This window comes from Nycticebus coucang, chromosome 3 (assembly GCF_027406575.1).
Source record: "Nycticebus coucang isolate mNycCou1 chromosome 3, mNycCou1.pri, whole genome shotgun sequence".
NCBI lineage: Eukaryota > Metazoa > Chordata > Mammalia > Primates > Lorisidae > Nycticebus > Nycticebus coucang.
The window spans coordinates 12,379,053-12,392,759 of record NC_069782.1 but is presented as its reverse complement, the minus strand read 5'-3'; the positions used below and the strand labels follow the sequence as shown (position 1 = coordinate 12,392,759).

Below are 13,707 nucleotides of genomic sequence, written 5' to 3'. Positions count from 1 at the left end.
AGGCAGAGAAAAGATGAAGAGAAACGTCACACCTTTGAAGAAAGTCCTTGGTATGACTGACTTAGAAAAGTCCACTCTTGGCTCGGCGCCTGTGGCTCAAGCAGCTAAGGTGCCAGCCACATATACCTGAGCTGGTGGGTTCGAATCCAGCCCGTGCCTGCCAAACAACAATGATGGCTGCAACCAAAAAATAGCCGGGCGTTGTGGCGGGCACCTGTAATCCCAGCTACTTGAGAGGTGGAGGCAGGAGAATCACTTGAGCCCAGGAGTTGGGGGTTGCTGTGAGCTGTGATGCCATTGCACTCTACCCAGGGCAACAGCTTGAGGCTCTGTCTCAAAAAAAAAAAAAAGAAAAGAAAAAAGAAAAAGAAAAGTCCACTCTTTATAAAAATACACATTTTTGGCTGACACTGAGAAACAACTAAAAACAAAACCTGCCATCTTCACTCCTCCTCTCCCATTTGGTAACAAAGGATTTATTTGTTGCTATGGAATCATTCCACTGCATGAGACACCCTCCATACAAAATCAAAGGGTGAAGGATGCTCAGCTGCATTAGTTGTTTTACCATCATTCAGAAGTCAACTGCAGTTTAATTCCTCCTACTTCTCCCTTTCTCCCTTGATTCAATTGGACTTGGTTCATCTTAGAATTAACCTCTTTTAATCCATTTCCTACAAAGAAAGCAAATCCATTGTGGGTAACTACCTCTGCTGCTCACCACCCAGGCAGTGAAACCAAAGGGGAGGGCACATGTGACAGCCGTGGCCCCAACATGTGGTGGTGAGAAGGGGGTGAACACAGCAGATGCAATCTTGTACTACAATCTCGAGCTCCTCTTTTGGTTCTCTGCAGTAATGTTAATCCATATTCGTGCGCTGCTGAGTGAACTCCATGCCAACACACTGCTAGTAAACACAAGACGATTCTGGCTACTGTCTTAAGCCATTACCTCGAGGGCTTAAGGTGGCCAAAATGAAGTTTTATGTAACAAATTGACATTTGGTCACATTCTGATGATGGTATATTTTGGTTCTTGCCATCTAGTCTGTTAATTTGCAAATATTCATTGAATATCTACTATGTGGCACGGCAACATCCCAGAAGATATGAGAGAGCCATGGTATTCTTTTTTTTCCAATTGTTTATTTTAGAAACGTTGATTTTGGAATCTAATACTTACCCTGGATAGGCGGGGATGGCTGTTGGAGGTACTGCTCGGACTGCACCATATACTGTCCGCCCTCTGCCCCTCAGATGGGCTCCTCTGAAAGCAGCCGCTGTGGTGGCTGCAGTTGGGTAAGGGAAGCCAGGAACTAAAGGGAGACCCAAAATATGACAGAAATTTCAACTTGCATTCAATAGCCAAAAATACAGGCACAACTAGCTGTGAATAGATTATAGAAAAAATGAAAAGATATGCACCACATCTTTTGTGAAAAGGTGCTACACGTGTTATTCCGTAAATTTCTTACTCTGGGTCTCTGACTAGGAAAGAAATGGAAACAGAGGCCCAACATGCAAGAGCAAATGATTCCATGCCTCATTCACCACAAATTTGGAGTGAGTTTTCTTGGCTCCTTCCCAGTTTTGGCATTACAATGTGAGCTGGTGAGAAATAAGTCAAGAAGCTCTGAGAATTACTACCATTATAAGAGACAGACTTTTACTTACTATAAGCAATTTAAATTATATACTCTGTAACAGGCCAATTATTAATCTTGTTTCTAAATGTTATTATGTGCATATAATAATTATTCTTCAAAAGAATATTTCTTATGTTTTATATGAGCCCAACCTCTAAGGCGTACAATAGCCTTCAGACATTTTGTTAGTTAATTTCATTCCTTTATCTAAAATGTTTTAAGCCAGAAGCAAAGGTGAGAGGGAAACCACTCCTCCTCTGTCATCTTGTATCCTTGAAAGAGGCAGGCATTATCTAAGGGCCTATTTTAAGTGTGCTATCCTCTGGAAAGCATGCAGAGACACTGATTCCATGTCCACTAAATCCTGTTTAATTATACCTCTTGCTAGAGTAAAATGATTCAGGTTGAAATGACCTTAGTGATATCAAGAGAGCTGAGAACAATCAATAATATTAGAGGTGCCTTTTTTTTTTTTTTAGAGACAGTCTTATTTTGTCGCCCTCGGTAGAGTGCCGTGGCATCATAAGCTCACAGCAACCTCCAACTCCTGGGCTTAGGCGATTCTCTTGCCTCAGCCTCCCGAGTAGCTGGGACTACAGGCGCCCGCCACAATACCCGGCTATTTTTTGTTGCAGTTTGGCCAGGGCCGGGTTTGACCTGCCACCCTCGGTATTTGGGGCCGGCGCCCTACTCATTGAGCCACAGGTGCCGCTCAATGCTTTTTAAGTGATACTCTCCTGGAGGGTCAAAGGTTGAATTTCAGAGGACAAGTATAATATATTTTGCACATACTTGCTTTTTTTGTTTTCTTCATTACTAATGTAGACTAAGATATTCTTTATATGCTCTTACTCTCTCTACCTTTTCCAACTATTTTTGCTCTGTGGCAATCTTAATACATGCTCAGGAAAATTCTAGTACAGGTAAAGCAGGATAGGGCACTGTGACAGTATTTACTCTTCTAAAGAATGTTTCCTCTTCACAGTTGTGTATTATATAAGAAGAAAAAAAAAACCTACCACATCACTGTTTACTCACAACAGTCAAAAGTCCATTGCCAGGCCAACATAGGCTACTTACTGATTAGAGGAATGTAAGTGTTGATGCCCCCTCTTCCTGATAGGGGCACTGCCGCATCATTGCCTAGGGATACATCTGCTTGAAAGCTGGATGCTGATTGTTTTTAAAAAAAATTTAAAAATGCAAAAAGATTACCAAGGAATAGCAAATTGAAAAGTAAAAGATGCTTTTACACTTAGCACCAAAGGAAACATTAACCGAAATACTACCTGCATATAACTCAGGACCATACACAGCTCCAACTACTGGGCTTAATTTCCAACCTGAAACAGAAAAAAGGACAATGGGCATTTTTAAGACCACATGAGGAAAAGGATAGTCTATGCATGTCAAGCTGGCTTCAGACATCTCTGGGTTTGTTTTTTCTTTTTATCAACTTCTCTTTCGAAGGACAGCTTGGGGTTTATATGAGAGGATAATAATAGCATTGTCTTTAAGCAGGACTAGCACAGTGAAAGGATAAGGAGGAGCTGGGGTGGGCAGGAGTAACGGGGTAGAGGTTAGGGGAGAGAGAAAGAGAAAAAAAAGGGAAGAAGGGAGAAAGATGGAACAGCAATGACAGGAGAAAAAAGAAATATAAATAAATCATGGGGTGTGATTTAGTGCTCTCACAGAACTACCCAAGATGACCTTAGAAAAAGGAAAAGAAGGCAGAATGCATGTCATTTTGTACCACATTGTGATGGACTTTCTTATATATCATCTTAACCCTGTTTACTACTCTGATTTTTTGTTCGTGTTTGTTTTTTTCCCTTCAGATAAGGTCTGTCACCTAGGCTAGATAAGAGTGCAGTGGAGTCACCACAGGTTGAGTTTGCAACCTCACATTCCTGGGCTCAAATGATCCTCCTGCCTCAGCCTCCCAAGTAGCAGGCACTATAGGTGTGTGCCACTATGCCTGGCTAATTCTATTTTTTGTAGAGATGGGGTTCTGCCATGTTGTTTAGGTTGGTCTCAAACTCCTGGCTTTAAGTGATCCACCCACCTTAGCCTCCCAAAGTGCTAGCATTACATGTGTGAGCCACCATGCCCTGCCTACTCTAGTTGTTTTTAATAAAGGTATCTTTTAACTGAATTCTTATTTGGCCTAGATCCTTGACTCCTTGTTCAATTTTACCATGATGGTATTCTGGGTAAATTAAAATCCCTTTTCATTAGGAGTTACCACTGGGATTTCATTGCAGTTTACCAAGTTAAAAAGGAAAGACTTGCAGTAATAAAATTCAAGGTATATTCCCAACTTCATTGCATGTCTTCTGAGAATTCAATTTGTAACGAACACACTTAATCAGACCTTTTAGCTAAAGGACATCAGACTCCTATAAAAAATTAGCTGAAACATTTATAAATGTTAAGAGTTTCCAAATACACTATGCTTAATGTCAATTTAATTTCTTCTTTGCTTTCTTTATATTTATAGATGGCAAGTGTTTTTTTTTTTAGATTTTTTTGAGACAGAGTCTCAAGCTGTTGCCTTGGGTAGAGTGCCGTATCGTCACAGCTCACAGCAACCTACAAGTCTTGGGCTTAAGCGATTCTCTTGCCTCAGCCTCCCAAGTAGCTGGGACTACAGGCTCTCACCACAACACCCGGCTATTTTTTGGTTGTAGTTGTCATTGTTGTTTGGCAGGCCCAGGCTGGTTTCGAACCCACTATCTCCAGTGTATGTGGCTGCCGCCCTAGCCGCTTGAGCTATAGGAGCTAAGACGCAAGTGGTTTTTTTTTTTTTATTGTTAAATCATAGCTGTGTACATTAGTGCAATCGCCTGTACCCATTCTAAGATGCACCACAGATGTGGCCCCACCCATTACCCTCCCTCCACCAAAACCTCCCCCCTCCCTTCCCCTTCCTTGGCCCTTTCCCCATAGTCTTGTGCTATAGTTGGGTTATAGTCTTCATGTGAAAGCTATAATTTAGCTTCATAGTAGGGCTGAGTACATTGGATACTTTTTCTTCCATTGCTGAGATACTTTGCTAAGAAGAATATGTTCCAGCTCCATCCATGTAAACATGAAAGAGGTAAAGTCTCCATCTTTCTTTAAGGCTGCATAGTATTCCATGGTATACATGTACCACAATTTGCTAGTCCATTCGTGGGTCGATGGGCACTTGGGCTTCTTCCATGACTTAGCAATTATGAATTGGGCTGCAATAAACATTCTGGTACAGATGTCTTTCTTATATTGTGACTTTTGGTCTTCTGGGTATAAACCTAGTAAAGGAATTATAGGATCGAATGGCAGGCCTATTTTTAGGTCTCTAAGTGTTCTCCAAATGTCCTTCCAGAAGGAACGTATTTGTGGGCATTCCCACCAGCAGTGTAGAAGTGTGCCCTTTCCTCCACATCCACACCAACATTTCTGGTTTTGGGATTTTGTTATGTGGGCTACTCTTACTGGGGTTAGGTGATATCTCAGAGTAGTTTTGATTTGCATTTCTCTGATGATTAAGAATGATGAGCTTTTTTTCATGTGTTTGTAGATCTTGCGTCGGTCTTCTTTAGAAGTTTCTCTTCAAGTCCCTTGCCCACCCTGAGATGGGGTCGTGTGTTCTTTTCTTGTTAATACATTTGAGTTCTCTGTGGATTCTGGTTATTAGACCTTTATCGGAGGTATAACCTACAAATATTTTCTCCCATTCTGAGGGTTGTCTGCTTGCTTTACTCACTATGTTCTTGGCTGTGCAGAAGCTTTTTAGTTTGATCAGGTCCCAGTAGTGTATTTTTGATACTGCTTCAATTGCCTGGGGAGTCCTCCTCATAAAATATTCACCCAGGGCCGATTCCTTCAAGAGTTTTCCCTGTAATTTCTTCAAGTATTTTTATAGTTTCATGTCTTAAGTTTAAATCTTTTATCCAGTGAGAGTCTATCTTAGTTAATGGTGAAAGGTGTGGATCCAGTTTCAATCTTCTACAGGTTGCCAGCCAGTTTACCCAGCACCATTTGTTAAATAGGGAATCTTTTCCCCACTGAATGTTTTTAATTGGCTTGTCAAAGATCAAATAACGGTAAGTAGCTGGATTCATCTCTTGGTTCTTTATTCTGTTCCAGACATCTACTTCTCTGCTTTTGTGCCAGTACCATGCTGTTCTGATCACTATGGATTTATAGTATAGTCTCAGGTCTGGTAGCGTGATTCCTCCTGCTTTGTTTTTATTGCTGAGTAATGTTTTGGCTATTTGAGGTTTTTTCTGATTCCATATAAAACGAAGTATTATTTTTTCAAGATCTTTAAAGTATGACAATGGAGCTTTAATAGGAATTGCATTAAAGTTATATATTGCTTTGGGCAGTATGGACATTTTAACAATGTTGATTCTTCCTAGCCATGAGCATAGTATGTTTTTCCATCTGTTAACATCTTTAGCTATTTCTTTTCTTAGAGTTTCATAGTTCTCTTTGTAGAGATCTTTCACGTCCTTTGTTAGGTATGCTCCCAAATATTTCATCTTCTTTGGCACTACTGTGAAAGGAATAGAGTCCTTGACTGTTTGTTCGGCGCAAGTGATTTTTTAAAAAGGAAAAAATATACTATTGCCCACTGACAGTGAACGAATAGAATTCCATATGAAAACTTTAATCAGTATTTTTTTTAGAGCCAGAGTCTCACTTTGTCGCCCTCTGTAGAGTACTGCCACATCACAGCTCACAGCAACCTCCAGCTCTTGGTCTTAGGCGATTCTCTTGCCTCAGCCTCCCGAGAGGCTGGGACTATAGGCGCTTGCCACAACACCGGGCTATTTTTTTGTTGCAGTTTGGCTGGGGGCAGGTTTGAACCCGCCACCCTCGGTATATGGGGCTGGCGCCCTACTCAATAGCCCACTTTAATCAATATTTATTAAATTTTATATATAATAAACAAACATACTGTATTATTTTTCCAGGAAGACTGGCTCTTTTGTTGATTTCTTTTATATTATCTCAGTCCCTAGCATTTGTCACAGCTACTCTACAAATATACAAATGGAAAGAAGAAAAGGCCAATTCTATTAAAATTACCACATTTAAATGGCCATAAACAAAGACATTAAGAGAAAAACCCATTTATTCTGACTCACTCTACTCCTTCATTGAGCATTTTATGTGCTCACGATGGTGATGTCTCTTCATTAGTTTACATAAATTTGGCAAAACCTTGGTTCAAATTCTACTTGAATTGGAAGAGCATAAACATTCTGTAATGTCAAATGTACACAAATTATATGAATATTGCACAATGCATCACAAAAATTAAGCAATTGTAACTACCATAAATGAAAATGCTGACTCAGAAGGCACTTAACCCACTCTTCTTAGGACCTTTAACACAGCAAAAACAGGTTTCTTGAACAGCAAGCTTGAATATTATTTTATTTTTTTTTTTTTGTGGTTTTTGCCCGGGGCTGGGTTTGAACCCGCCACCTCCGGCATATGGGACGGGCTACTCCTTGAGCCACAGGCGCCGCCCAAGCTTGAATATTATTAATAATTTACAGTATTTTTTAAATGATCCTTTTCCTTCCTACCACACTGTTTCTTGAGCACTCCCTTTAAATCCAAACAAGAAAGCACGTTGGTATGTTGTTTGCAAGTCTTTGAATATGTTTAGTTTTGCAGAATTTGCAGTGTATTTTCACAGATGTCATCTGACCTTCATAAAATCTAAGAGGGAGATAAGATAGGCAGCATAGGTTCAGCGCCTGTGGCTCAAGCGGCTAAGGTGCCAGCCACATACACCTGAGCTGGCGGGTTCGAATCCAGCCCAGGCCTGCCAAACAATAATGATGGCTGCAACCAAAAAAAATAGCCAGGCATTGCGGCAGCGCCTGTAGTCCCAGTTACTTGGAAGGTGGAGGCAGGAGAATCGCTTGAGCCCAGGAGTTGGAAGTTGCTGTGAGCTGTGATGTCACAGCACTCTACCCAGGGTGACAGCTTGAGACTCTGTCTCAAAAAAAAAAAAAAAGACAGGCACCATGTCTGCATCTTGACTAAGTACTATAACTTCTCTAGGCTTCATTTCCTTCATAATAAGCCGAGAGGGCTGAGTTTTGATGATTTCTAAAAAGCCTTCTGGTGCTGAAATTCTATAGTCTCCAATTGATAGATATGAAGACAGGATTAGACAGGTTAAGAGATCAGCCCACTGTCAGAGAATAAAATGAAGAGTTAAATCTAGAAGAATTTTTTATATTCTCAATTCCTGTCAGAGGCTCTTTCTGTCACATCAATTACCTGGGATCTAAAGAAATTTGACATTCTTTGCCTCTCTTTTCTATTTTGTTTACATGGGTTTTTTTTTTTTAATCAAAATTGCAGAACTTGTTTTTGTAATAGCAGTGAAAAATAAGAAAACAAGAAGTGGGAAGTGGTGGCACTAAATGATTACAATACTAATAAAATAGGTGGAAAATGTAAATTGTGCTGATAAATTTTTACCATCTATGTGAAAAGCTAGACTAAATATACTTATTGAAGACTTTATGAGATGTGCTTAATATGTACTAATATATTTTCTACTTGATTTAAGACATTACTACTAGCACACACAGCCACATGCTAGCACAGTAGGTTCAAACTTATTTAAAACCAGCAGAAATGCCCCCTTTTATTATAGATATAAATCTTATGCAGATCCCTAAAAATATACAACAGTAAATGAGGAGCTGCTCAGGCTGAAGTAGAGCTGCTCAGGCTGGAGATCTGAGGACCCAACTCTACAGGTAGTTTCCTCTTTTTCCTTCCTCCAGCTGGCTCTGCAGAACAGTCTGCAAAACTACTGTTAAACTACAGTTTAAAATTATATTCCATCTCATTTAGAGAACATGAGTTTAGATTAAATTTGACAACTGATATAAAAGTTCTGTTTTTGTTATGGCACATTCTTCTAATTGAGCTATAAAATTTAACGATACAATACGTAATCATGGAACAGAAAATTATACACACATATACATATACCCATGGTGGCTACCTCTAGGCCTTCTAAGGAAAGCAAGGGGTCCAGAATTGTAAAAGTGATTAAAACATATTCATCCTTCCAACTTATTCCTTTCATGCTCGAAGGAGTAGCAATCAGTAGTAGAAAAGTGAGAGTTGATGGGCATCCAGGGATTTTACGGGAAACTCTAACATATGACAAAGAACTAGAGCAGCAGCAGAAGAGGGTGCTTAAATGGGATTTCATTTAGGTTAACAGGCAACCTTAAATGGCACATCTGTACTGTGTGTAAGACAGAACTTAGAACAGAACACCTTAAAAACTTAGAAATTTAGCTTAGAAGAGAACGCCTTAATAACTAAAAAACTTAATTCTAGTGGAAAAATTCATTTTTAAAGACAGAATACTCCTAGGCAAAGAGACTACTTCAATGTAAATTAACTGTTTTAAGACTGAAATTAAGAGAAAGTCTTAGAAGTTTATAAAAAGTTCATATATTTATATGAGAATAAAGGACATTTTTCTAAAGATGATTTGTAATTTCTTACCATTTGCATATGGTGTGACCATCTTCTTATTGGTCATTACTCGTGCTGTAGCATTATTCACCTAAAAATAACAAGTAGAAAGAAGGGCAGGGAAGAAGTAGATCACATTAGGAAACACAAAGTTGCTCATCTAGTTATACAGTACTTAGTTAAAATGCAAATTTCTGAGAGCATTGATCTAAATAATATGGCAATATAAAATATTAATATATAGTATTTGAATTAAAGTACTTATTAAATGAGGCTAACGAGAGTAAAATGCAGTTTCTTGGTCTCAAAATGGAAAACTAGGGCAACTGTACTACCTAGTATTCCAAAGAAAAAACACATTTGCAAGTTCTTTGGAGATCTTTAAGAGAAATCTCTGCACTAAGGAAAATGTGGGAAAAAGTAAATAGGAAACAATTGTACTAGCAAATAAACTTTGAAGTTCTTTAATAAAACAGAGGCTTACCACATAGGTCATGAAACAGACTTATGGGAAAGTGATAAAATAAGCCTCTTAACTTCATCTGTCCTAATGATCAGCATTTTTGCTATATTTATCTAAGATATTACTGTCTGAGGTTAGCAAGCAAATACAGGAGCTTAAGATTTCCATGTTGACAGTCTTCAGGGCCATTCTGAATCTTCTAGACTGCATGTTATATTCATTTAGAAATAAAGTTTTCAGAAGGCCTTTAAAATAGGCACTTAAATGAATTAAGAAAATAAAATGTTTACTTTATTTTATGGTACTCTCTACCCTCATTACAGAACTGCATAATTTAAACATTCTCAGTGCTAAGGTAAGGAAGTTTTACAAAGATGGTGCTGCTGAAGAAAAGATGAATGGAACGTAGAAGCCAAGATACTGCAGCCCAGTGTCAGAACCAACCTCAAAGCTCTTGCAAGGAGGGTAAAGCCTTACCATAGAGCCTGATTATATACTATGTTGTCTGGTGATAAAACTCAACAATTTAAAAAAGAACTATAAATGTCTTACTTTGCCTCTTCCAATTTACATTGTGCTAAATTTGTATAGTGACAAATTTGTGTTATGAAAAGACCAATTTTAGGTAGCATTGGGACTAAAAAAACTCTTTTTATGTCTTTTAAGGTCTGTACAGTGATGATTCTCCTATATAAGGAAAGAGCTTGAAACTCCATTTACTCAAGTTTGGCCCACCAGATAATATAAACATTTCACATTTAAAAAGAAAGAATGGGATACAACGATGATGAGACTGAGAGCATGCAGTTAAAACACACACACACACACACACACACAAATAAAAGAAAGAAAATACAACCAATTTTGGAAAGAAGGAGGAAAGTGAAGAGCAAAGTTGTCACAGACAAGGATTAGAATGGAGCAAGAGCTGAAACCAGCTTTTGGAGCAGGATGCAAACAAGCACTTGAAAAGAAAAATGGCCAGAACCAATCAGAAACCACCAGTCAGCAAAAGAGACCAACAGCTGCATGAAACTGAAGGGATGGAGAAGGAATAAGAGAGAAAAGGACAGGAGCAGGGACTTGGATAAAGAGACCAATAAGGCAGGGAAAAAGACAATAGGAAGTCAGGAAGGGTGCAACCACAGGAAAAGAGGCAGCAAGGGCAAAGAAGGGACAGTCAGAACTGCAAATGGAGGTCTGGGGAAGAGGAAAAGGAAGACAGGAAGTAGGGGCAGGAAAGTGCATCAATAAAACCAGCCAAACTGGAGTTCAGGGACTCTGAGTAAGATGTGCAAAGGGGAAAAAATCACCACGAAGTCAGTAATGAAACAGCTCAGACTGCTACAAAACAGTATGTACATCCAAAGTCCAGGCGGCATTACTCAATAGCATCGAAAATAAAAGGGGGAAAGGAAAAGGAAGAGGAACAACAAGTCAAATCACATTTTGTAGTGTTAATGTGAGATGGCAGATGGACTTTTTCTTTCTTATTTGTTTTGTAATAACATTTTTAAAAGCTTCTTCTCTAGTGCTTTTGTTTCACTTACCGCCAACGGCACGCCAGCATTGTGCATAGTTACCATGGAAAGAGTGAGTCAAGTGAAGGGCCCTAAATGCTAAACCATCGGAGAGGAGGGGAAAAAAAGCAAAATATGCAGACATCTTACTCAAAATGGTGGCTTTTATATTTAATACTTTTAAAAATTGGGAAAGGGGAAAAGGAGCCAGTTAATCTTCAAAGTGTTACCAAAAAAGGCTAGAGAATGCCTGGTGACTGATTTAATCACCAGCCAGCCATCAAATCCTCTATTTATTCTTGATATTATATATATTTTAAAATGACATGAGTTTTGTATTCTTTCCTCCCTCCCCACAACCTCTATGATCTTCTATTCCATGCTTATCATCTGCACAAAGAGGCGAACTGGCCTCCCAAGAGAAAAAGGATATTGGCTGGCCCGATTCATCACAGAACACAATGTTATAAATTGGATAGTTTTAAGACATTTTTAAAGTTGTTAGTTTTGCTTAGGCCTGATCACAGGAATTCAGAGTCTCGCAAACGGAAGCAAAGGAAAAAAAATCAAAAGGGCAGAAGGATGCACATTTTGGAGGAAAAACATAAATGAAAAACAAGCATATACACACATACAATAACTTAAAATGAAAAACTCCCAAACAACCAAAAAAATGGGGGAAGAGGAGGCATATAGAAATGTTACTTTTATATATTTTAGTGCAGGAAGGTGAAGTACACAGAGATATAAACACACATACATGAGCACACACACACAAACAAGACAGGGTTCCAAATGTGAAATAAGTGAGGCAATACAAAAAAAGAGAAATGAAATATAACCAGAAATTGAATTATTGAAGACATGCACCTCGATTTTACGGCCCTCTACCACGGTGCCGTGTAATTTCTCCCTGGCCCTGTCTGCATCAGCACTATTCTCGAAAGTTACGAACCCGAATCCCTGCATGCAGTGGGAGAAGGGGGGAAAACATGCACATCGTTATATTGAAATACTGATCTCTTGGTAAATAGAGAAAAAAATATCACAGTATGAAACTGACATCAGCAACAACTCAGCAATACTCTCCCAAAGTCACATTTTTGGTCCATGCATACTTTGTAAAGGGAAATTAAATCCAATGAAAGAATAAAGAACTGTAATAATGACAATAATTTGATAATAGCAATATAATAATAATAATTAAATAAAACATAAAGCATGTGAGGCCAGACCAAAATAAAGGTATAGAGTTACCCAGGTCAAACTACTCAATCAAGAATCTAAACAGTCTTGGGCATGGTGGCTCACATCTGTAATCCCTGCACCCTGGGAAGCTATGGAGGGAGGATCACTTGGGACCAGGAGTTGGGGAACCAAGCTGAACAAGGATGAGACCCTGTTTCTATAAAAAGTAGAAAAAAATTAGCCAGGCATAGTGGCACGTGCCTATACTCCCAGCTACTCTGGAGGCTGAGGCAGGGGAATCACTTAAGCCTAGGAATTTGAGGTTGTAGTGAATTATGGTATGACATTTGCACTCTAGCTGGGGCAAAAGAGAGAGACTCTTGTCTCAAAAAAAAAAAAAAAAAGATTCTGAACAATTTTTAATGCCCTCTCTCAAGTCACGATGCTAATTTAATGTACATGTTTCTTTATATAACATTTAAAAGATTTACTTAAAATGACTCTCTGACATCCCAAATCTATTATTTCTCAGTAACTACTACATGAAATCTGATGTTCAGGTTCAATCATGGCATGAGATCCTTTAGCAGGTCTAGTAAGTTTAGCCCCACTTTGCCTGTTGCTTGTAATAGTATTAATTGTGCTGGAAACATAATTAAAGACGGTCTTGAAGTACAACTTTATATGTACTGGGTGTGGAAGAGGCAAGCACTCACGTTCTAAGCAAATGAAAATAATACTAAGCAGTAGTCAGTTACTCATGACTTTTCTTTCCTTTTTTTTTTTGTTGTAGAGACAGAGTCTCACTTTACCGCCTTCAGTAGAGTGCCATGATGTCACAGGACTCACAGCAACCTCCAGCTCTTGGGCTTTCGCGATTCTCCTGCCTCAGCCTCCCGAGCAGCTGGGACTACAGGCGCCCACCACAACTCATGACTTTTCTTCAATGACAATTTTCAATGACCAGATTGGCACTCGTAAGAAAAAAATATGTAGCTGAATTTCAGAATATTGTTAACCCAAATATTCCTAAACTTGATTATTTATGTTTACATCTGCTATTAAATATATTAGTGATTTTCCATACAGAGAGAAGAAAGGACAGTCAATAGGTAATGGGAATGAGATCTACATTAGTGAGATCAGTAGTCTACTACCCAAAAAAGAAAAGAGCACCATAAAACAGCAATACAGCAGCTACCATAAGTTAGGATTTATTTGTCTATTGCAGATGCTACAAAAAATACAATGGAGCTTTAATTAAGCAGACAAATCAGGAGACCAGGGAGTTAACTAACTTCACTTCTCTGTTTACATTTACATACAACCTCTTCAACATCACTTATATACTTAATGAGTATTACATAAAGTCTAT

General features: G+C 38.8%; 1 protein-coding gene across 28 annotated transcripts in view; it reads right to left on the bottom strand.

The window, feature by feature from the left end:
• RBFOX2 (RNA binding fox-1 homolog 2) overlaps positions 1–13,707 on the bottom strand; it is a 310,217-nt gene that overhangs the window by 21,926 nt on the left and 274,584 nt on the right. For 15 of the 28 annotated variants that reach the window (XR_008378936.1, XM_053585209.1, XM_053585211.1 and 12 more), the window contains 5 exons: positions 12,015–12,107; positions 9,192–9,252; positions 2,936–2,989; positions 2,727–2,819; positions 1,184–1,328 (listed from right to left, as the gene is read on the bottom strand). Coding sequence is in view for 27 of the 28 variants with exons in the window: in XM_053585209.1 (XP_053441184.1) it covers positions 1,184–1,328; positions 2,727–2,819; positions 2,936–2,989; positions 9,192–9,252; positions 12,015–12,107 (446 nt within the window). In the remaining variant the exon portion in view is untranslated. The remainder of the gene's footprint in view (positions 1–1,183; positions 1,329–2,726; positions 2,820–2,935; positions 2,990–9,191; positions 9,253–12,014; positions 12,108–13,707) is intronic. The other 13 variants (XM_053585197.1, XM_053585196.1, XM_053585201.1 and 10 more) reach the window with 1 other exon arrangement.